Genomic DNA, 25,352 nt, shown 5'->3' on the forward strand with positions numbered 1-25,352 from the left:
AATCTATTGATCAAATATCATAGTATCTTAAGAAATAAATCTCATGTAATTAATTACCAGTCAACTCATTAATTAAAATTAGTATTAGTCAATTATCAGACAACATGGTCATGATATGATTTGATGTATAAACTTTTCAGAAGTGTAGCTAAATGTACATGTGTCACATGATAATTGATTAATACTAATTTGAATTAAGGAATAAGACCTAATCAAATAATTTATTGAAAGATCGATGGCATGATATTTCTATTTAAAGAGTATTAAATACATTTTTGTCTAAAAATTTATCCACCGTTTCTCACTACAAAATTTTTTTACCGATGTAAGCTATATATGAATTTTTTTCCAAGATCACTGAAAGTTTCTTGCTATCTGCACTTTATGTCTTGAATTTTGCAAGATGCGAACGATCGATGATGTTTTTATTTGTAAGTGTGGTTGCTGTTGCAATTGCAGTTCAAAATGTTTTTTATTTAAAAATATATTAAAATGATATTTTTTAAAAAAATTATTTTTGAGATCAACACATCAAAACGATCCAAAAACATAAAAAAATTAATTTTTAACAAAAAAAAATTGATTTTTTTAAAAATACAGCTTAACCCATATTTCCAAACTACACCAAAATGCAAGAGTCTAGACAGCTTGCGAGTGTTGGGGTGTGGGTCTTCACATTTTGACCTTGATGCTTGCATCTTTGGTAGCTAGCTTAATGGTTTAGAATTTGTTTTATGATATCAAATTTAATAGTTTTATCAATAAAAATTTTTGTTGATATTTATATTCATAATTTTTGGTAAGTATTTTACTAATAGATTCATGAACAGAAATAATCTATCAGCAAAAATCTTATTAGTAATTTTTGGTCTGTTGGTAAGTCCGTCAATAATAAATTTATCGATGAATTTACAGACAAACAAAGTGGGTCAAAAACAATTTATTTGCTTCATTCAGTCAGTATTTCCCTCGAGAATTTTGTCATATAACCAACAAAATATCATATGTAATTTCATCGGTGTTTGTACATCAGTATATTCATCGATAAATACAACATATCACTGACAAAATATCATTTGTAATTTCATTGGAGAGTTGACAGTAGTGGTAATATTTGCAATAATTCTTTTCCAACTCTCTGAAATATACTAACAATGTGGTTCGTCGGTAACCCCGTCAGTATTATTTTCAAATATATATATTTTTTAAAAAATATATTGCACAGAAGTAGAAAAATAATTAAAATTAAATATATAAAAAGAAATTAAAATAATAGAAAAATTAAATATTTATTACAAATTTAAACAATTTTACATTCAAATAAAATAAATCTAAAACAAAGACGGCGCTGAAGGAGGAGGAGGTTGGTCGTCGTCGAGACCGTGAGGCCAATAAGGAGGAGCACCTAGACCACCCATTTGTGATCTCATCTCCATTAACACTTGGCGGAGTTATTCATAATCTACAATGAGTCGTTCGTATTTTTTGTTAGGATAGGTCGTCTGATCATGTATTCGTTGGTCTAACATTGCCTCAAACTCGGGAGTGAGTGCTTGGAACCAATTGTGAGCATCCAACGGTCGAAACATTATGGATTGCCCACAAGTTCTTTGTTGTAGTGTTAAAGAGTCCATACACCCGATTTTTATCGGGCCCACTAGACGATCTTGTGTCCAATCACAAATCTAGATCGAGATCCAAATGGGTCGAAGGATCGTCCTCGTATCTCTCCTTCAAGTAACTGTTATATGTATTCTAAAAAGAAAAAATAAATTCATCAAATTGAAGGAAATTATAACTTAATAAAAAAAATAGTTGAAAACCAACATACCACAAAGTGCTAAGCTCAACTATCAATGAACTGCTGCATCTCTTTTTGGCAGTCATCACTTCGCATATGAACAAAAAGTTTCATCCAACTTAACTTATGTTCAAGAATCGTGCATGCAAGATAAAAATGTTATCAGTTAAATATATTTATAAAAATAAAAAAATTGAAGAATTAAAAAAATATTACCTTTCGCTTCGTATGCGAAACAAACGGAACAGAGTCGTTGGTGTGCGTGGTAATAGAACCATGAACACGCCGGTGTCGATTCTCCATTCCGACTGTTACATCACGTGTTGAATTTAGTCTACCCATACAACCTTTGAAATATATGGCTATCTGAAATCCTTTCAATAAACTAACCAAATTAAAATAATAATAAAAAAATAAGTTAATACTAAACTTAAACTTTAAAACTCATGCTTTGAAATGCGGTTTCCATTTAAAATGTTTGGAAATTTGAATTTATTAAAACAATGGAATTTTCATTGACAATTTAAAGACCGATGTTATTGTTCTTGAAACTTCAATGTTTGTAAACCTAAAATTACATTCATTAAATAAAATTATTTTTTAAAAAATATTAAACATGTCGTTATGAAATCAAATAAAACTTACATTGAAAAGTCATTTTTCCATTAGGCCTTGTACTTGCAGGTAAATGGATCCTGCTGTGAATGGAAGCCCCCCTCAATGTTGCAGTATCGCACTTGGCAACCCCATGTCGTGAGTCGTTGCATGTGCCTTAGGTATCTGTAATTGGTCGGCACCTAATGATTTGTTGTCGTCAGCATCGCTGCTAAAAGAATTAGCAGTGATCATGTCCTCACGATGTGCAATAAACTTTCCCTTAGGCATCTATATAAATTAATAAATAAAAAAATTAAATGATTTCTATTTTTTTAAAATTCAATAGCACCTTCCCTATATGGGAGGCTACTCAAAATTTTTAAACCTGAAAATACACAACATGTATACCGCAAACCAGTTGATTTTGCTCAAAATTCTCATTTTCTAAGTGGCAATATATTTAATCCTAAATTTACAAAAAATTAATCTAAATTAAAAAAATCAAAATAATAATTAAAATTAATCCTACACATTTAATTGAAATTGAAAAATAAAATTGGAAAACAAATAACTAAAATTCTTCAAAATAATGACAAAATTATTTAAATAACAACTAAAATTAAACACAAAATTGAACAAAAATAATGACAAAAAATGCAAAAGAAAACAAATAAAGAAGAAAAAGAAATGAAAAATTCTTACCTTTATGGCATGTATAGTGTCAACTGAGAATTAAAAAAGAAAAACAAAATAAATTGATGCAACTATATTATTCGATAGTTTTGTCTATATTTACCTAGTATTTTGTTCATGTTTTATATATAAAATACCTTGATAATCTTTGTTTTATGTTTTGAAGGCACTTTTGGATGTAAGATTCGAAAAAGAGTAAATTGGAGATAAAATTCAGACCATGTTCCAACTCGTGTCGAATATTGGCAGATTTGACCTCTGATTGATGTTTTATGTAGAAATTGAGTTGTAGTGGTTGAATTGAAGTGATTCTATTGGAATTAGAAAGCTAACATCTATATCTTTCTATATATATATGGCAAGAAAAAGAAGAAGAAGGGGGATGGAAATCACAGCATTCAAAGACAAGTCTCACATTCTACCAATTTTAATCTTTGACTATTCCGACTTTAATATCTTGCATTAGAGATGTCCATTTCATGCACACTCAATTTTTTTGGATTCTGAACTCAAAGACTTATCAACCTACCAAATTGCAGTATAAAAAAAGCTGATATGAGAGAGATATGATTTTTTTAAGACAACCCATAAATTATGTCAGCAAACAGGTTTTATGAAGAAATAAGTCCAACTTACTTACAAAGCATCCAAACCGACATGACAATTGTTTCTTCGTATGGAAAAAGGTCTTTAATTGAGCAAGTTAATTTCTCTAAGTCCAATGTCAAAGCTTAAAGATTTTATGCAAGACTATTTTTTTTCTTTTTAGAAAAATAGTTATTGTACTACTTAAATGTAGATTTTCTACTTTGAAAAGGATTATTTTTATTTTTTAAGGAAAAAAATGGATTAGAGGGATGTGGGGATTAGGGTTTTCTATTAAATAAAAAGAAAGAGAAAAAAAAAAGAGAATGGTAGCCAAAAAGAAGAAGAAAACTCCACCCTTTTCTCCTATACTTGAAATTATATTCTTATATGTTCTCTTAATTAGTTTTTTAATGGACATGCAATGCTAAGTTATTTTTCTTGGTTGAAAGGATACAAAAACCATCAGATTTCAAAAGACTGTGAGATCTATTTTATCTTTTCGTTTTAGTTTATATGATGAATATGAATGTTTTTCTATGATTAGTTAGTTTCATTGTTAGAGCGGACTCTAAATTATTATTTTAAACCAATCTACTGCTAAATTTGCTATCAAAACCAGAGTTGAGATATTTAACCTTCTGAAGTGACTAGGTTTAATAATTATGATGGATCTATGTTGTTAATCTTAGGGAAAATATTCAATTACATCGAACATAGATTGCAGACAGTTATGTTGTCTAGATTTATCAACCTATTTAGTTCTTAAGGTTGCCATTGAATTAAATTACTGGTGCGGACACTATGGTTGTTTAATGGTTAGGGCTAGTTACACTGTAGATTGGTTAACTGATTAATGTTAAGGAAAGATAGATATTTAGAAGATAAATTGACGTATCGTTTCAATAATCAATTTTGATTTTTATAAGTGAACGTTTACTTGAGACCAAGGTTTTTCTCTTGATAAGTTTCATATTTATTTAATTTATCTTTATTATTTTATTCTATTTACCATAACATAGCCTAGATAACCTTAAAATCCCCTAACTTTGAATCATGTAACATAAATACCTGAACTAGATTGTCCTCATAGGAATGACCCTTTACTTCCTTCCATTATACTATCTTGTTTGTTTAAACAAGGGTAATTAATTTATGTGACCACTGTCATAACCGTCATAACCCATTTCAGGGTTATTCCCTAATATTACACATTTTTCCTTCCAAAATAAAATTAAGAAATAAAAAATAAAATAAAATAAAGACTGACAACGTGGAGAAAGCAGACCGAGGAGGATTTCAAAAATATAAAAAAATCAAACTACAATTTTGGAGGAAATTCAAGGCCTAATTGTATCCTAATATACCCAAAAATAGTGAAACAATGCAAATTCAATGTCAAATTAAATGATTATTGAATGAATTGATTTAATCATAGGCCAAATTGAAGTTTAATTATGTTTAATAATTAATTTGGATCCAGTTAAAGGATTTAATTAGGTGCAAAAACTTAATTATACTTTAAAAGGGTCAAATTAATTTTATTAGGGGCTTAATTGGTGAAAATTAAGTTTAAGAGCTCAATTTAGGCTTAATTGAAAAAATTGAAATTTTGAAAGACCAAGTTTAATTTTTAACAAGTTAATTGATTGAAATTAAGAGCAAAATGATAAGAAAATCAAAGTTTTTGGGTCAATTAGGGGTCAAATTAAAAACTTTCACAGTTAAGGATCACTTTGCAAAGAGTATCAAACTATAAAGGCGAAATTGATTGAAACCGGGGTGAAATTGAAAGTTTAATAATTAATTAAGTGTCAAATTGCATAAATTCGAGACTAAGGACCATAGTGAAAAAGACACGTAAATATTTAGGTGCTGATATTGAAGTTCGATAGGTGCTAAATTGCACTAAGTCAAACATTTAAGGTCAATTAAGGGTGCAACTAAACAATATTGAAAGCTGGAGGACTATAGGACTAGACGACGTGTCGTGTGGTAACTGTTCATTGTCTTTCCTCTTTTTTTTCAGCCAAAAAGTTACCTAGGTGACTAATTTTCAGATGCATTTAATGCTTCATATGTCCACCAAATTTGACAACACCTGAACCAAAATTATCACCTGACATCCTTCTAATCTCGGGTAAGTCCAGTTTAGGTCGAATGACACCATAACGGCCCTAGCGCTGATCTAAAGTGACAAACTAAAGCAGTCTTATGGCCTGAGTAAGGAGTTCATAGTGCCTACTTTGAACTAACAGGTAGGATCCTTCCCAACCGAATCAAGGGCTAATATGTTTTTCTAGTGTAGACAAGATTGTTCTCTTCCATCCCCTATAAATAAGGGAGGATTTCATGACCCGAGTAGGGAGAAATTCAAGTCCAAAGTCGGCTGAAAACCAGATTCCCCCATTTTTTTTCCTCTGTAACGAGTTCTCTCTTTTTTTTCTCTCTTTGATGTGGCCTTCGGCTACCACCACACTCACCATTGGCTTGACAACCATCAAATCCACCAACCCAACTCCTCACCAACGGTAGAGCAGCCACCGTGAACTCCTCTCTCTCCTCTACAAGCTTTTTTTCTTTTTCTTCCTTCTTTGCCACCCGTCACCCGCACCACTGCTGCAACCACTGGCCGCACGCCATCATTCACGACTAGACCACCATCGCTCCAGGTAGCCTGCTCCTCTTCCTCTTCTTTTGTCCAATGTTCATGCAGTGAACATTGGGTCGAGCCAACTTTGGCCCCACCCAAATGGTCGAGCCAGGCCAGACCCAAAAAAAGAAAAAAAAAAGAGATATGTTGGGTTGAGATCGGCCCAACATTTTTTAGGCTGAGTCCGGTCTAGTTAGTTGGGTCAGGCCAGCCTGCATATTTTATAATATTTAATTATAATAATATAAGATTATATATTATAATATTTCATATTATATATTAAAAACAAAAATAAATAAAAAAATTCAGAAAACAATTTAAAAAAAGATCCTTTAAAAAATTTGTGATTTTCTTGCATATTTTTCTACAAAATTTGCTTAATATTGGGTTGTATTTTTACACTGTAGAGATACAAACCTGATATTAAAATACTTGGCTTTCTCCGAAATATTTCTAAAACATTTCTAAAAGTTCAAAAAAAATTAAAAATTTTAAATTAATCTCTCTTTAAAAAAAATTATTTTATTTTCATGCATACTCTCAAATCCTAAAATTTTCCAAGCATATTTTCTTAAAAAGATAAAAATTGCATCTTTCTCATGTTTTAAAAGTAAAAAAAAATGGATATAGTAACCAATTTATGATTATTCATTAGGATTTGACCAAAATGTCAAAAACACTTTACCAATCTTTTTTTAGGGTCTAAATGTAGACTTTAATATCTGTGGGGTGTAAAATTACATAATAGAATACACTATTAGGTATTAAAGATACAAGGTATAAAATAAATGTGATGCTAAAATTCAGATTTTAGAACGGTTAGGATTAAACCCGATGAGGTAGAGACTCTTTTATGAAGGGAGATTTATCTTGAACCTTAGATGAGATCAACAAATAGAAACCCGACCTAGAAAAACAATCAAACAATAATGCAGCTTATCTTAGGTTGGGTGCACTGAGGGTGATGTGTCTTTTCCTTACACAACTAGTCCCTTATCCAGACTCTCGTAGACCATAGGTTCTTATCAACCATAACACAAGGTGGTGACTCCTGAACTTTAATCATAATTTTATGATTAAATCTAAAAACCTTTCCAACAACACACATCTCCTCAAGAGGCAAGATAAACCTCACCGTCGCCCTGACATCGTGGCACCCCCTCGATAACCACGACATCACAACATAAATGAAAATAGATTGTTAAAAAAGCTAAAAAATAGAAAAATGAGAAAAATAAAGAATAACAACATACCTTAGGACAATAAGAGAAGATGATGCTTGATTTTCAACTCGGGTCGTGAACAAAAATAAAAGAATGAAGAAGAAGAGAGAAAAAAAGAAAGTGGATGAAAGAAGAAGAATGAAGAAGATGAATCCTCATATGTTGTGTCTGTGGTCTTTTATATTAGGTTTTACTGAAAAAATTCCCGATGAAATATTGAATATTAATATCTTTAAAATTTTTATCGGTGATTCCGTATGTTAAGTCAAAGTAAAATTTTCAATTCACACAAAAAATTTCAAAAACCCCTCCAAATATTACTGATAATTTTTTATTTTATTGATGATTCTGTCGGTAAAAGAGTAAACAATCAACAGTTAAAAAAAAAAAGCATTAATTACCAGCGCATTAGAATTCCATTTCGTAGGTAATTCTATTAGAAAAGTGTACCACAATTAGAAAGAGCATTAATTGTCAGCGCGTTAGAATTCTCATTCCATCAATAAATTTATTAGTAAAAAAAACATTAATAATCACCGTCTTGAGAAATGAACAATTATAATCTAAATCATTCTTAGATTTAACTGAACTTTCCAAACATGATCTTTGATATGTAAAACTTAATTATTGGTCCTACTTCACTCCCAAACTTTATTTTTTTTTCTTGTTCTCATCTTCTTCTTTTTTATTGCATTTTTTATGATTTGTTTCTAACTTAATTTCACACGCAAAATCAATAAAAGTGACATAAATAATGAAATGACTAGAATTGATTAAATTTACTGAAAATGTATTTTTTTAATTTTCTATTTTTATTTGAAAAGTAAATGATTAAAAATCTGATATGATTTTTTTAAGGTATATAATGGTGCGCTTACATTACACAAACTTTCGAGTGAGATGGTCTGATATCAATTTCGAATCTCAGGATAAAATTTGATCAAACTGAAAAGACTAGTGATATTTTGCTTTGAACTTGTCAACTTTGCAACCATCCTGTGAAACGATTTGGATCATGAATACAATCTACAAGGCCATTTTCGCGCACCAAGTCACCTGTAAACGAGCTACAATCACCCGATCGACCCCGGTTTTTCTTTTGCTTTCTTTCTTTCAGTTTTTTAAGTTGGAAAAGTCTTTGTCAGTTTTGTAACGTGTCTGTTTATGTATCTTTTCAACTACCAGTAGAATAAGATAGAATTGATACAGGATCATTGACATTTATTCAAACACTTAGAAGGTCTACCATCACACTTTAAGCTATAAGGACCCACTCTTTATTTCTTAATTGAAAAATAATATATTTCAAAGGTTTTGGAGTCCGGGGCCTGGAGTCAGGCAGATCCTGACTTTCTTGGTCAGGTTTCGTAAGCAAATACCTGCTCAAGTGTGCATAAGATGATACTTAATTAGTGTGAACTTGAACGAACTTAGGAGTGCGTAGGTGTGGTATGATTTTTATTCTTTATAACAAAATCAGATCATAAGTGTCAAAGACCAATATGATAGTTTAATGTTTGTAGTTTTTTTTTTTTTATAAAAATGATAGTTGATTGTTAATGTTCAGAAATGAGTCACATCTTCTCCCTTTTTATATTCACCGGTCATCCACTTTTTAAACATGCTTTTTAGCTTTAATCAACATCAAAATATAGAACAATTTTCCAAGTTAAATGATCGGAAGTATCTCTAGTACCCTTCTGAAGAGCATTGCATGCATCGTTATGATCACAATCTAAAATCTGGTCAGTGTTGTGCGATGATTAACAAAAATTGACATGTAAACGTTCGATCACCACCTTAACATCACGCTATGATTAAGACTTCTCTAATTTTTTAACTCTCAGATGTTCATATGATCATATATATATATATATATATATATATATATATCACTATCTTGCTTGAACTCTCACACCACTAACCCTTCTTTGAACTATAATCCTTCAAAACCATTTGCTCAACCCGTTTGATTGTAACAAAAAATGGAGGTGATGAACAAAATACTCTCTGAGAGCGACGCAAAAAATAAGCGACTCGAATTTCCGGCTAGGAGTCTCTCGGCCTTCCCCATGCCAGATGGTCAGAACTCGGTCCAATTTGTGGCATTTGACATGAACGATCAGCAATGGAGTCTTAAGGTCTCCATCCGCAATGAAGGTAAGTATGCGAAACCTTGGCTAAAGGGCGAATGGGATGACTATGTTCATCAGAAAGGGCTCAAGAAAGGAGATAAAGTTATCTTGACAATGCATGAGGAAGAGAATGGCGAAAGAATTTATCGTATCAGAGCTGAAAGAAAGCATTTCGGTTTCTGGTATTCAATTGATGATCAGCAGTAATAGCTCTCCATAAATCGAAGCATGAGGCTGGGCTCATGTTTAGTGTGACAGGCAAGGAGAAACTATCTCTTGGAGGTGTCCGTAGTTCACTCCGATTGTGTAATGAGTTAAGTCAAAATACAATATGTGTCTGTCTTGAAGAAAGTAAGTCCTAGCTAGTCGTAAGAACTTTTGTCCCTATGAATTTGTTGCCTTGGGTCTGCTTTGGTGTTCTGTCCTTGTTGTATTTTATTTTATTGTATTGTATTATGCTTAGATAGTTGCTATGTGCTTTGTGTCTGTTGGGGTTGTTACCAGTTCCTCCATATTCTCTTGTTAGGCTTGTTCTACTGCCTTTGTAGACATCTCGAGCAGGGATGATTCTTGTATCTTTACTTCTAATTATTATATATATATATATATATTAAAAAAAAGGGTCTTGTATGTATGCATGCTTTTTAGTTCCCGTGCAATTTCTCATATTTTTGGGTAAAAAAAAACAGATTTTCTGCTGCTAAATCTAGTTTCTTTCCAGTTAATTTTATCTTGCCAATTGTTGGCTTCCGTGTAAGATTTAATCCTTCACAATTTTTAATATCTATATTTTAGAACCATCACCCGCCATAAGTCTTGAGCCATTTGGTATAATCCAGACTCAAATACCAAATTCAATACTATAAGATTCATGTTACAATGCTATATACTTTGTTTTTTAGCTCAAACTTTACCCATCAATGATGTGATGAATAAAAATGCTAATTGGTACTTAATTCTTATGAGCATCCATTAGGTCAATGATAATATTGATTGGTACGTTTCTTGTGAATATGAATATCCATAAGGTCAATGATCAAGATTTAATCTAATGTTAATTGTTGGTTAGCAATAGTCTTTGTCACACCCGACATCGCGGCGGCCTTAAAAATTTTCTAATTTCATGAAAAGAATAGATTTCTGGCATTCTATTCTTTGATGGGGAACGATTTTGTTTAAGGAGTCGCCACCTAGTAGTATGGTCACTAGGAACTCTAACTGGTCAACAGAGATTCTATGGTTCGGGACTGGTTACGTAAAAAAAAAGATATTATAACTCCTTAAATGTTCTGCCTGAAGCAGACTGCATTGCTGGTTTTATCTTAATTTGCTAAATGTTTGTTAATTTATGCTATGATGATTTGCTTATAATATTCATGACTCTGGCGCCAGAGAATATTCAACTACAGATACTTCTAACTCTGGCATTGATAAATATTACATAGTTATAAATTAAAATAAATTTAAATCCGTATTTTTATTTTTGACTCTAGAAATAGTGAATAAAAACAAAAATAAAATTTATTTTTTTGCATACACATATTTTTTTATGTAGCTAAATAAAATAAAATAAATTTAAATCAATATTTTTATTCCTGACTCTGGCGTCAGTGAATAAACCAATAAATCTATATTATTTTTTTTATTTATGCATACACATATTTATTATTTTTTTATTTTTATTTTTTGGAGGCGGGGCCCAGCTCAGCCCATATAAGCTGGGTAGACCTAGCTAGCCCGGCCCAGTCACTGGCCCAAGCTAGTGGCCTGGCTGGGCAAAACAACAGCACGCATGACGCATGCGGTACAGTAAAAGGGTTAATAATAATTCAAAGCAAGGTTGTCAATTCCATTCTGTTTCACCCGGAATGGCCGAAACATTCCATACCAATTCAAAAACAGAACAAAACGGAACAAAGTTCATCTCATTTTAAATCTTGGTCCGTTTCGGATTTTTCGGCTAAATTCCGCCTGGAACGTTCCGGTTTCATTCCACATGTTCCGTTCCGTTCTTGAAAAGCCATTGAATCAAATTGAACCTTGTTCAATTTAATTAATTAAACCATCCAATTATAAAAAGTTATTTTTCATTAGTATTTTCAATAACAATGATATTAATAATAATATTGAAAATTATTATTACTATTTGCATTAACAATGATATTAATTTTTTAAAATTAGATTTATCATTAATATATATGGTTTATATTCATGTTGTTTTTTTCATGTTTATACTTTGTAGGAATTTGAGCAAAACAAGAGATGCTTTAGATTCCAATAGTCTTGATAACATTGACCTAACTTTATATTTAAAATATTTGTGTTAAAACATTTTACTTTCATAATATTTTGATATTTTGTTTAAGTTGAATTACTTTAAGTTAAAGATCTATTTAATCTTAACTATTTAGAAATATTTTAAATTTTGAAATTATATTTGTTTGGCATTGTGTTTGTATTGCATAATTTATAATTAATTTATCTTGAATTTGAATTATATTTGTTGAATATATATATATATATAAACAGTACAACCCCGAAACAGCACGCAGAAATACTTTAAAACTAAAATATTTCATTTCAATTGAAAAAACAAAACACCAACCAAAACAGAATTTCCAACCTTCATTCAAAGCTATAATGTCTAATGAATTAAATTGCAGAATGGGAAAGGATGAACTTACCTGGTCTGGTGTGCTTGACGACGAAGACGAAGTTCGGGGTGATTAGTGCACTGGTTAGGCAACGCCTCGTTCTTCCCTTCTGTCCTCCTTTGCTTTCTCTCCTGGTCTTGGTTTCTTTTCTCTCTAGGTTCTCTCTCTGTAAAATTATGGATTTGTTTTCTTCGTGCTCTGTTTTTTTTTTCTCTGTTTGCCCAAGTTCCTCTTCTCAGTTCGTCCTCCCTGACTCTCCTTCTTCGTCTGTGTATTTGTTCCTCTGTGTTCGTTCTGGTCTTCCGCTCATCGTCCCTGTGTTTTTTTTTGTTTCGATTCGTGCTCTGCCTCTCCGTTTTTTCTCCGGTTCTCCCCTGTTTCGTTCCTTTTTTTTTTCCGTTGCCTCTGCTCTGCCTTTTATAGAGCCAGAGAGCTTTCCAAAACCAGTCCCTGTTACAGTCCTGCATTTACAGGACTGTTAATCAATCCACGATCGGGATCGTGGGCAAAAGATGTGGTCCATGAACGGATCGAATTGCTGCAGTTTTCCCTGTTGAATAGGCTTTCTCCGCGCGAAATCAAAGGGATAGTGAACAGCTCTTCAAAACGGCGCCGTTTGTGTCCTTGGGAATGACTATTTTTCACTTTGGTCCCTGAACTTCTGAAATGTATCAATTAGGTCCCTGATTCCATTAATTAAATAATTCCAAGTCCAATTAAGTCCCCAAACTTTTAAATTATGTTGTCTTGGCCCAAATTTCAATTTATTCCTCATTTTTATTATTTCATATCTTTTTTTTAATAAAACAAAAGGAGTAAAAAATTAGGTTATGAAAATTCTAATATCTAATGTCGGCTAATTAAGAATCTTAGAAGATGGCGGATCAAACATGCTTCAGTACTTCAACTTTGTTTCTTATTCAAGAACAGTCAAACTTTATTCTTTCTGTTGATATATTGTTCACATGTAAAGAAGTCTGGAAATAACTAAATAAGTATGTATATATATATATATATAGATGCTGGATTTTCCTAAAATCCTATAACTCTTATTGGACATTGCACTTAACTTAAAATAATATTTTAATTTCCAATTATTTTAAGTGCAATGTCCAATAAGAGTTATAGGATTTTAGGAAAATCCAGCATCTATATATATATAGAATCAGTTCGCTGTCTTAGCTGAGCATTGTAGTCTAGACTAGAGTGTTTATCACTTGTACCAGGAGCTTCCTACACTTGTTTTTTGTCAAAGGAACAAAGATTTATGTTTTTTTCACAGCATACAGAGAACAAAAGAAATAGCAGACAACCAAATACCTGTATTAATCATAATAGTTATAAGACCCGTTTAATGAGTAGGTCAATCATTAAGTCGACAAGTCGATGGGTTAATCAAAGTTTTTTCTTTTCAAAACATGTTATTTTTTCTTAAAATGGGGTCTGCTGTTAAGACAAACACTTTAAAACGTCTAAGCTAGGGATGCAGTATCTGGCTCTGGAACTTGGTTGAGGAATCAATTAGGACAATGCACCAGAAGAGGGTGGATATGGTGATTTTGAGATGTCCATTTTTTATATTGTTTGTCTCTCAATTATTTATTAAAAGCAATATAACTCTCATAAGTATTTTTCAGATGAGAAGATTTGGGTTTTATTTATATTGTACGTATGATCATTTTATTCTAAAAAATATTATGTTAATTTAAATATAAAGAAATTATATATAAATTAAAATTAAAATATTATTTTATCTTTAATAAATAAAACAAAATAAAATATATTTTTTAATAAATATCATATCAATGATTCGCATAAAATAGGTCACTTTTTTAAACGAACGTCAAACAATCAATCTCTCCACACATGTTCCATCAAGAAGTGTTAATGATATATATATAGATTTTTTGTCATAGTCGATTATATTATAAACTAAATTGTTAATGATATTATATATAAAAAACACGAATCTCGTGCTCATAACTATTTGAATTTGAGCATGAGAAATAGAAATAGAAGAAGAAAGCAGACTGTGGGATCTGTATTTGTTTTCTTTCTGAGTGCATCCTTCGAGGTTTCTTATAGTTTGGGTCCTCCTTGGTTTCTTATCCTTGGAATCTATTCATTGCCGTCCATTTTTGGTTTAATTTGGAAGGATTATCTCCGAGTTTTGCATAGTTTCTTGATCTAGCTATTAGAGCTTCTCTTATAATTAATAATAATCTTCCATTGTTTATAAAAAAATTAAAAATAAAAAACACCAAAATTATTTTTTTTAACCCACAAAGATAGAATTACAAGCTAAAAACCTCACACTAGAATTCCCTTTTTTATTTAAAACAAAAACGGAAATTAATACACAAGAACCAGCCACGTACTGGTAAGTGAATACTACACATTAAGTACAGGAACTAGTGATTAGTGGAGCAATGTCGGCAGGTCCAAGTCCCTCACACTAACGAGCCCTTTCTTTAGTAAAGTTAACAAGCCCATTTCTTTATGAATAATAATAATAAAAAGAAATAAAGACACAGGAACCAACGTACAATGCTGGTATACCTATGCTACACATGAAGAAGAACAAGCCCCGGTGAACGGAACTAGTCATCACACATTATAATCCAAGACAATGGTGCAAACATCTCCAAGGGACACAAGGCACAGAGTATATAAGCAAATTAAATACCAAAATAACAAGAAGGATTGAACATCAAAGCAGGTAGAGGCAACAATTCTCAAAGGGACAATTACCTTCCGCACAATATCTAGACACACAGCACACATTAAAAAAAAAATATTAATTTCCATTTCTAGCATGCCACTCTTCAATTGGAACCCACATGCCCATTGCTATGTTTCTTTCAGCTTTAATTTGATAGTTTCTTACTCCATTCTCTTGCATAGCCATAGTTAACTTCACTCTATCTCCTTGCCTAAGCTTTTTCTCACGAGCGTAAATCCCCCATTGACCATGTATCCAAGTTTTTCGATACCTTGTCGGACGAATGGTTGAGACTCCATGACTCGCCTAGAACGTCCAATGCTTCAAAAACGAATGACCTGCTATAAGCAGAAATGGGGAACCCTCCTAGACTCCTGGATGGGAATTCGAGTCGATCATTGGTCGCATCACTTTTTGATAGCACCTTGTTCATTACCTCCAGCGGATCCATTATTTTTAGTGAAACTAACTGCACTGAATTATAATGCATGGTGAATCCTTATATACTGGTTCCGAGAAAAAAAATCTAGGGCTTATCGAACTTATTCAGCTGTTTGTTTTTGCTTTGTTGAGCATGTGTACCATCGTTCCGAATTGTCCTCTTTCTGTACCTTTTTTTTTTTTTACGAAGACGAGGGATTCTAAAATGAAACAAGAATGGAAAGGCGAGCCTAGCTTGATCAAACGAAATGATAACGGCTTGTCCAAGTCTGAAAATGATGACTTAAGATGAAAGTGACCTTGATAACAAATGCAGATTAATTAATTTGTCTTAAATTTTTTGTGACTCCAATTATTACGTAGGATGCATAGTATTCAATTTTTGACATAAAAATAATTATTTTTATTGTATTACTTCTTAATTGATAAAATTTTATAAGATTTGATAATTTTATTTAATTAGACAAGTGGTTTATTAAGGAATTAATAATAACTTTAAGATTCTATTTTTTACCTATTTTGTTTTTTTATTGAGTATCATTAGGATTTTTTAGTTTTCTTATTTAAATGGTTATAACAAAACAAGAAAACTTTAATAAATAAAAATTAAATATTTTGAATGCTTCTTTATAATGATGTTCTTCATCTTTGAAAATTTTAATTTATATTAACCATTATTAATTTTTGTTATATGTCGTGTCAATTAATATCAGAATAAATTGATTTATTTGACGAACAAAAATATTGGTAACATCTTCATACCCCGATGATAATGGAGTGGGAACCATCTAGGGCGATGTAAAGACTCGAGAGGTTGCTCGGAGAACCATATCGTAAAGATTTAATTGGCTGGATCAACTGCAAAAGGGAGGCACGAACAAAGATTGTGATGAGGAGAGAGACATATCTAGACACCTACCGTGTCTTCAATTCCTCAGGCAAACCACACCCAAATCCATTCATATAAACTCATATAAGGATCATGTCAATGGAAAAGTGGTATTTATGACAAGCAGAGAACTGAAGATTTGGTTTGCAATCAACCTTTTTGTTGGTGCATTTCTATTTTTCAATAAAATTCCTTTTTTGATAGATTTTTTTTAAAAAAATATTTATTAGAATACAGTTGTTGTATTTTTAATTGAAGAGAATTTCTTTTTATTAGAAGGTAGGATTTGCAAGACTCAAATTTATTCAAGGTGCTGAAGATTAGTGGAATAATATTATAGAAGATAGAGTTCGTGGCCTATACTTTCATCATGAAAAACTATGAGAAAATTATTAGTTTTGAACTTTGTACAAGATAATTATGAAATAATTTTATCCTAGACATATATGTAAGTAATTAAATTATCATTACTTGTCTTCTATTTAACCTTCTCAAATCACAAGGATGCAAAGCACAGAGGAATGCTATTACAAATCCACAAGGATGCCATACCATAAAAAGAAGCAAAAGAGTAACAATTATCATAATCCTTTGAGGAATTGCTATAGAAAGAACAAAAAATGATTCTGAAGAAGCCCTTGATCAGAAATCACATAAGCCATAGAAAATTCTTCCTATTAAAGAATCAGAATAAATTGATGCAAAAGACACTGAAGATTCAATAGAGTAAAAAAGAATCAATAAACCAAGGTCAGCAAACACAGAACAAAAAAGAAACAGACGAGAGGAGATCGGTCAGCCTGCACACCATCATCGGCTTATTCTCTATCAGACCAGGTAAGTATCTCTTCTCTCTTTCCCCGTCTTGAAACATTAAATCAAGTGTCACTGTGCATTTCAATTTTAATTACTCTTGTCATTTTGCATACGTGCCTTAACAATTCATTCAAGTTTGCAGCTAAAAACCAACCAGATCACTAGCATGAGCCAGACCTGGTTAGATTGAATCAGATTCATCCTAAATAAATAAAAATAAAAAAAAACAAAAAAACCTGAGGCTAGGATGGGCCTCAGGCCCAGCCAACACAATCTATTTTAAACCAAAGATGTATTTGATAAAATATTCTTATGCCTTATCCCTTTTATTCCACCCCTTTTGATTTTAATATCCAGCTAAACAAACTTTTTTAAATTTATTTATAGATCTCTTGTGTTTTTTTAGGTATTTCACTGTATAATTGATTTGTGAATTTTTAATGTGAAATACAAATCCAGTATACAATACATTTTTTTTCTTAAAAAAATAAACAACTATTTATGCATTGATTTAAATTCATTTTACTGATTTATTCACTGACGCCAGAGTCAGGAATACCATATGTTTTTTTTACTACGTAATATTTATCTATGTCAGAGTTGAAAATATCTGTAATTGAATATTCACTAACTTCAGAGTTAAGAATATTATAAACAAATCATTGGTAACGTAAACCAACAAACCCTTAGCAATTTAAGACAAAACTAGCAATACAGCTTACCTCAGGTAGAATGCTTAGGTGGTGATAATATCTTTCTTTTTGCATAATCAGTCCCATAACATAGAATCTATGTTGACTAGTTAGGGTTACTAGTGACTATAATATTAGGTAACGGTTCCTTAAATAAAACATTTCCCATAAAAAAAAAAGATGTTAAAAATATGTTTTTTTTAAAAAAAAAATTAATTTTTAAAAGGTTGTTGTGATGCTAGGTATGATACCGAGCACAAATATTTTTGTGTCTTCAAAGAATAAGATCAATTCTATCAAGAAAATTAAGTGATCGAAGTCATTTTTTAAAATCAAATGAGGTCAAATATCACTATCACAAAATTTCCGAGCTCTTGTGTATATGGATATCTTTAAGCAAAACAAATATCAAAATCAAGTCTATAAGGCCTCGAAAGATTTCATTAAAAGGAAGGTCACAAAGTAGTGAAAAGTGTGGAAGTTTTTTCAAGAAACCCAGCAATTTCTGCCGGCAATGTAACTATTTCGACTGGACCACTCAAAGGATTTAGCAAGTGATTAATCAGACCATTAGATATATATACCGAAATAACTAAGCTACAAAACCAGCACTCTGTTTTTGGTCACCCTCAAATTTTACCATGGGAAGGCTTGATTGTGGCCTCTGTGATCTGCTAGGCTGTGTAAGCTCTGCAAGTGCAAGGCTTGATTTGGTTAAGGTCCAATTGACCCCTCTGATTACTAAGTGAATCTTTAACAGTAAAATAATAATAATTTTTTAGAGTTATGCCATAGCTTTGTACCTTTACCTTATACGTTCTTATTTTGGACTCGGAAGTGTTTTTCTCTGTCCCTTTTCAACTATTCTCATATTGAGCTATGCTAATATACTTTTGGGCATGGTTATAAGAATTCTCTCAAGACTCGGATGGGAAGTTAGTCGAATCAATTTACAGATAGATGAATTAATTTATTTTTTTATTAAAATAATATCATTTCATGCTTTTTTAAATAAAATAATTTTATTTTTATTTAAAAAATATAAATCAAAATAAAACTCAATCCAAATTAAATTTTAAATTAAAGAGTAATCACAAGGTTTTAGTACAATGTTTTAACTATATTTTGGATCTATATAAAATATGTTTTCTTATTTTGAGAAGCAGAAAATAGGTTCTCATGCTTTTATTCTTAAAAAGAAAGGGAATTCTTTCAGGTTAATTGGAAAATTAATTCATTAAACCGATTTTTGTTCAAATTGAAACAAATATAATAAATTTAGAAAAATACTACTAGTGATGAATTTTCGGGTCCACTGTCGGTTCCAGGCAGAAGCAGAGAGGCAACTTGCAAGAAGGAAGCTGAAAAGAAAAGAGAGAGAAATATGGGAAAAGAAAAATCCTTTCCATGTTATTTGCTCAATTCACCATTCATTTTGTGTCTGCTTGCAGATTGCTAGAAGATCATCATGGATGCTTTAGTAGTATCTCCCCTTTTACAAGTTGTGTTTGATAAGTTGGCTCTTGTGATCACCAGAAAGTCAACGACTCGAGGAGAGTGCGAGAAGGAGATGCAAAAGCTGCAGGATAGGCTTCCCATAATTCAAGCTGTGATCGAAGATGCAGAGGAGAGACAACATGGATAAGAAGATCAAGATTTGGCTGCAAAAACTTAAAGATGTGGCCTCTGATGCAGAAGATTTACTGGACATGATCCATGCTCGAGTTTTGTCCAAACAAGTGCTCGAAAGTGACCGCTTCACATATTCTCCGAGTTACGACATGGGAATACTCGGTAAAGGAAAGCTTCTGGCAGAGGAATTTGGTGAGCTGATGAATAGAAAGGTACGGTTGGCTTCTCATATTGTTGAATCAATTCCAAATCATTTCATAAACTTGCGCCAGCTGAGAGATGTTAGGGAGAGATTGGATGATATATCGAAGGAGATGGGTGAGTTCCAACTTAAGGAAGTTCTCATTTCGAGACTACCACAGACCGGTAATAGAGAAGGGAGAGAAACTGGAGCTCACATAGTTGAGTCTGAAGTTTGTGGTAGAAAAGAGGATGTCGAAAAGGTTGTGAAAATGTTACTGGGATCTAATACTGATGTCAGGGTGATTTCAATAATTGGGATTGGAGGTATTGGAAAAACAACCGTTGCTCAATTGCCTACAATGATGAGAGAGTGAAGAAGCATTTTTATTTGAAGATTTGGATCTCGCTATATGATGATTTCAATCCTAGGAAGATTATGAGTGAAATGTTGGATTATGCTGTGAAGGGCAAGTATTATTCGATGTCCCAGATGGGTTTACTGCAGTCACAATTGAGGACAGCATTGTACGGAAAAAGATATCTCCTTGTGTTGGATGATGTTTGGAATGAGGATCCAGATGAATGGGATAAAGTAAGGAATCTGCTAGGGGATGGTACAAATGGAAACAAAGCTATTGTCACCAACCGGAGCCAGAAAGTTGCATCCATAATGGGCAGTAGCCCTGCTTACCATTTGGAAGCCCTGTCGAGGATGATTGTTGGACCTTGTTCAAGCAGCGAGCCTTTCCTGATGGAGATGAAAATGGTTTTCCAAACTTACTACCTGTTGGAAAACAGATCATTGACAAGTGCAAAGGAGTGCCTTTGGCAGCCAAAGTTCTTGGAATCTTAATGCGGTTCAAACGCAAAGAAAGTGAGTGGTTGAGGGTGCAAGGGAGCGAATTATGGAATAATGATGGAGGGGAGAATAAAATACTACTGGTCCTAAAGTTGAGTTTCGATCATCTGCCATCACATTTAAAGAGATGCTTTGCTTTTTGTGCGGTTTTTCCGAAGAAATTTGAAATATGCAAGGAAAAGTTGATCCATCAATGGATTGCCGGGGGTTTAGCTCAACGTTCTGCTCATGATCGGGTGTCCAAACCTGAAGACATCGGCTCCGACTATCTCAATGATCTGCTAAGGATGTCTTTTTTGGAAGTGGTGAGTGGATGTGGTGACAGCAGCACGACAAGGATTAAAATGCATGATCTTGCTATATCAGTTGCTGGTAATGAATTCCTCGCTGCAGGGAAGACTGAACAACAAGGGACCTTGGAACAGAGCCACTCCTTGCCAAAAGTGTGTGATTTCTTCACAACAACTAGACATGCTGTGGTTGATTGCAATTCTTCGTCCGGCCTGATTCATAAAGCCTTGTACAGAGCAAAGGGATTGCGTACCCACAATTTGTTGTCTCTAGGAGATGCATCGGAGAAAGCCATCAGGAATTTAATTTCAAGCTTCAAGTACCTCAGAATTTTGAATTTGAGTGGGTTTGGCATAAAACATTTGCACAAATCTGTTGGTGACTTGACATACCCGAGATATCTTGATCTCTCCAACACTCCAATTGAAAAATTACCAGCATCTATTTGTAACCTTCAATTGCAGACACTAGATTTATCAAGTTGCTATAATCTTCAAAAGTTACCCAAAAAGACGAGAATAATGACCAGCCTGAGACATCTGAAGATAAAAAACTGTACAAGACTTGCTCGCTTGCCAGGTTTTATTGGGAGATTGAGAAATCTTCAGAGCATGCCTATATTTATAGCTGGCAAAACATGGGAGGAAGGCATATTGCAGTTACTAGAGCTACAAAATCTTCCAGGTGAACTGAAAATAAAACACCTCGAGAATGTAGAACGTCGCCATGTTGCAAGAACATGTTTAATTTCAGAAGATCTTCCTGGGAATAGACGTGACTATTGTTTGGAAAATATGCAACTTAACTCGTTGGGATTGTCATGGGGAGATGCTGATGAACATAAGCTGAGTGTTAGCATGAGGGGACCAAGAAGCCAAACTGGACATCATAGTGTTGAAACTGCAAGGATTTTACTTGATTCAACATTGAAGCCAAACTCCAGGATAAAGAAGTTGTTTGTGAATGGCTATCCAGGAACTGAGTTTCCAAATTGGATGAACACAGCCGCCCTCTGCAATCTGATACAACTTGAGTTAGCCAACTGCACAAATAGTGAAAGCCTCCCCACGCTTGGGGAATTGCCGCTGCTGAAAGTTCTCCGTATCCAAGGAATGGATTCTGTAGTGAACATCGGCAATGAGTTCTTTGGTGGCATGAGAGCTTTTTCATCATTGACCGAGTTCTCTCTCAAAGATTTTCCCAAGTTGGAAACCTGGAGCACCAATCCGGTGGAAGCATTCACTTGCTTGAACAAATTAACTATCATCAACTGCCCAGTTTTGATCACCATGCCATGGATCTCTTCAACATGTAGAGATCAGAAACTGCCACCCAGTGATGCTACGGTCAGTAGCACAGCTACGATCAATCTCCACTCTCATTATTGGCAATTCTCCGGAGTTACTCTATATACCAAAAGCACTCATAGAAAACAACTTGCTTCTCTCGTCTTTGACAATTTCCTCCTGTCCCAAACTTCGTTCATTGCCTGCAAATGTTGGGCAACTCCAGAACTTGAAGTTTCTAAAAATAGGCTGGTTTCAGGAGCTACACTCTTTGCCACATGGTTTGACAAATCTGACTTCTCTGGAGTCCTTGGAGATTATTGAGTGTCCTAATTTAGTCTCCCTGCCAGAGCAAAGCCTAGAAGGATTGAGTTCGCTGCGATCACTCTCCATTGAGAATTGTCACAGCTTAACTTCTCTGCCGAGTCGGATGCAACATGCCACAGCCCTTGAACGCCTAACTATTATGTATTGTTCAAATCTGGTGTCTTTGCCAATTGGCTTGCAACATCTCTCTGCACTTAAAAGTCTAAGCATTTTAAGCTGCACAGGGCTGGCATCTCTGCCTGAGGGACTACAATTTATTACAACATTGCAAAACCTGGAATTTCACGACTGTCCAGAAGTCATGGAATTACCAGCATGGGTGGAGAACCTGGTTTCACTTCGATCTTTGACAATCTCAGATTGCCAAAACATCTGTCCTGAACTCGAAAAACGATGTCAGAGAGGGAACGGAGTGGATTGGCAAAAAATATCTCACACACCGTATATTTATGTTGGATCATCAACATTGCAGCAGAGACGTGACACCTGCTAGCAGCTCTTCAACTTCATAGGCACACCTCTTCCAGGTCTTAATTCGTGTAAATTTTCTATTCCAAAACACACTTAATCATTGAATAATCAATAAATTTTAAGTTCTCTTGCAACATTTCAGGTCCGAAACCATTGAAAGGATGCTCTTTATCCAAAGCACCAAGAATCCGTCCCACAAGGGGGTACTCTGCTCTGTCATTTACTTGTATTTGTAAAATACAAAATAAGGTACATTTTTCTATTGAATGTTGCTTGGATTTGTTGCAAGTCAAAGGATTCCAGTTAGTGCATTTGTTCTTCAGAGAATTCAGTACCTTGTTTTCTGCTTGTGTAACATATATTTCATGAATAACTAGAGCACTCTGTCATTACTTCCTCTTGTAACTTCACTTTCAATAATTGTTTACAAGAAAAATAATATTTGCCCTTGTTGGAAGGAAAAAAGAACAAACAAAAGAAATGTCCTCTGTGTGTTCAAGTGTTAATTATTTCATCGAATTATTGAGCTCCAACAGACAACACTATGATTTGATAAATTTAGAATATTAATAATTCTAAAACGTAAGTTAAACATTCCTATTTATACCATTTTTACATCGAAATCCTAATCAGAAACGAATCTTTATTGAAAAGCTATATAGCTAATATATAATCTAATTAGCATTAGTATCTCTAAATAGGATAAAAAGTAAAATAATTACAGAAGTAATACAATAAATATGTAAAAAACTCACTCGATATTCGTCTGCCCTCATTCAAATATAAAAAACTGTTGTATTTGTGTAAATATCTCCTCCAATTATGTGACTGAGAATGTATGATTTTGACTCCAATTTGTTTGTTGGGTAGAAACTCTATACAATTACAGAAATCCAATCTCCAAGCTTCATTAGTCAGGACCCTGTCAGTCTCTTCAGCACCAAGCCCAACCTACCAAGAAACAGCTTACAAACCCAGATCCATTGAGAGTAGACAATAAATGCGCCAACAGTGCGAGCATTGCATTGCAATAATTTAGTCACTGGCAACGCATGTTTGATCCGCCGCCATCAAACATTCCTGGAAAAAGACGGGTTGAAGACTAATATTTCTTGGTCTCCTTTATATCATAATTAAATCTTAATTTGCTGACTAGATAGACATTAATTATAGCAATTATCCCACTTCCTTTTCGTCTTCTTTTACTAAGGAAAACCATTTGTTATAATAAACTAAATAAGGTGTTCTTTGGTAAATGTTTTTTTTTAATATTTTTTTATTTTAAAATGTATTTTTTTAAAAAAAATTAATAACAGTACATCAAAATAATCTAAAAATATATATAAAAAAATTAATTTAAATAAAAAAAATTCAAAAATCTTAAAAGGCACAACTAGGCTTCAAAAACAAATTGTAACTAAGTAAAGTAGCGTTGGGATATAAATATTCTAGAAATGGGAACTTCTTATGATTAACTTGTTTATGATTAATCAAAAGAGTTTATTAATTAGATAAATAAAGCTACAACAATTAACCGAGGTAGATATTGATGGATTTTAACCTCTATGAGGTGAAGGTGGAGTCGTGTAAATTCATGACTTATTAGTTATGAAGGTCGGTAGGATAATATATATTCTCTTATTCAATGAAACTCCATATTCAAATTTATAAATATAAAATTTTATTTTATTAACAATTCTTTCTATATACTTAAAAGGGAAACTTTTATTGAGCATTTTGTAATTTAATCATTTTGATCACTTTGTCTTTATTTTATTTTTTAAAATTACAATTTACATCTTGGATGAAAGTCATTTTTTAATTTTGAAAAAAAATACATTTATTTTCATATATAATACAACATAAAAGGAACAAAATAACATATCACTTAAAAAAAAAATTATCTGCGCAATTTACGAGTGGAAAAACAATTAATCACGCTTTTTTAAACCCTAAACAAACCCAAAATTGAGATAACTCTAACTTTCAAATTTTTGTTAGGAAAAAAGGATTTGGTTCGCTGAGGAGGCTGCTAATGAGAAGGAAGATAGGGGAAGTAAGAAGTCTCGATCCTAGTGAAGGTACGACAAAAAGTTGAAGCCCATTTGAAAGAATTGCCATGAAAGCATATGTGAAGGGGCGGTGGTGGAGTAATGAGGTGTTAGTGGTTGTTACAGCGGTGGTGAAGCAATGGTAATGGAAGGTGGCATTAATAGAGATAATGGTGGTTCGGTGGTGGTGGTGGAGAAGCAGTACCAGTGATGAAGGTGATGGTGGATATTAGCAGTAGCTGCAATGACAATGGAGATGGTGGAGTGCTGGTGATAATGATTTAAATCATTAGGAGATATTTTGAATGAACTACTATCCCTAAAATGTTTTTTATAAGACTTTATGAATCA

General features: G+C 32.9%; 2 protein-coding genes and 1 long non-coding RNA gene across 3 annotated transcripts; 2 read left to right on the top strand and 1 right to left on the bottom strand.

Moving 5' to 3' along the window:
• Positions 1-1,252: 1,252 nt before the first annotated feature.
• On the bottom strand, positions 1,253-12,834 carry LOC112323344 (uncharacterized). The gene is made up of 5 exons (XR_002976769.2): positions 12,372-12,834; positions 2,447-2,624; positions 2,018-2,109; positions 1,832-1,924; positions 1,253-1,755 (listed from the first exon to the last, which is right to left on the bottom strand). It is a non-coding gene; the product is annotated as an uncharacterized LOC112323344 (long non-coding RNA).
• A 6,704-nt stretch (positions 12,835-19,538) lies between these two features.
• On the top strand, positions 19,539-20,569 carry LOC18111226 (putative disease resistance protein RGA3). The gene is made up of 2 exons (XM_024581348.1): positions 19,539-19,946; positions 20,015-20,569. Exons 1-2 carry the CDS (start codon positions 19,539-19,541, stop codon positions 20,567-20,569), a joined length of 963 nt encoding a protein of 320 aa, XP_024437116.1.
• On the top strand, positions 20,568-23,200 carry LOC112323288 (putative disease resistance protein RGA3). Its single transcript, XM_024611844.2, has 2 exons — positions 20,568-23,006; positions 23,093-23,200. Exon 1 carries the CDS (start codon positions 20,569-20,571, stop codon positions 22,474-22,476), a length of 1,908 nt encoding a protein of 635 aa, XP_024467612.1. The 5' UTR covers position 20,568; the 3' UTR covers positions 22,477-23,006; positions 23,093-23,200.
• Positions 23,201-25,352: the final 2,152 nt, after the last annotated feature.

Source organism: Populus trichocarpa, chromosome 11 (genome assembly GCF_000002775.5).
Source record: "Populus trichocarpa isolate Nisqually-1 chromosome 11, P.trichocarpa_v4.1, whole genome shotgun sequence".
NCBI classification, from domain to species: domain Eukaryota; kingdom Viridiplantae; phylum Streptophyta; class Magnoliopsida; order Malpighiales; family Salicaceae; genus Populus; species Populus trichocarpa.

Excerpts from the sequence above, each read along its gene's own strand:
- LOC18111226 (XM_024581348.1), top strand. The coding sequence starts at position 19,539 with ATGGATAAGAAGATCAAGATTTGGCTGCAAAAACTTAAAGATGTGGCC. Across the intron at positions 19,947-20,014 it reads CTCACATAGTTGAGTCTGAA|GGTGATTTCAATAATTGGGA; the intron begins GTTTGTGGTAGA and ends TACTGATGTCAG.
- LOC112323288 (XM_024611844.2), top strand. The coding sequence starts at position 20,569 with ATGCGGTTCAAACGCAAAGAAAGTGAGTGGTTGAGGGTGCAAGGGAGC.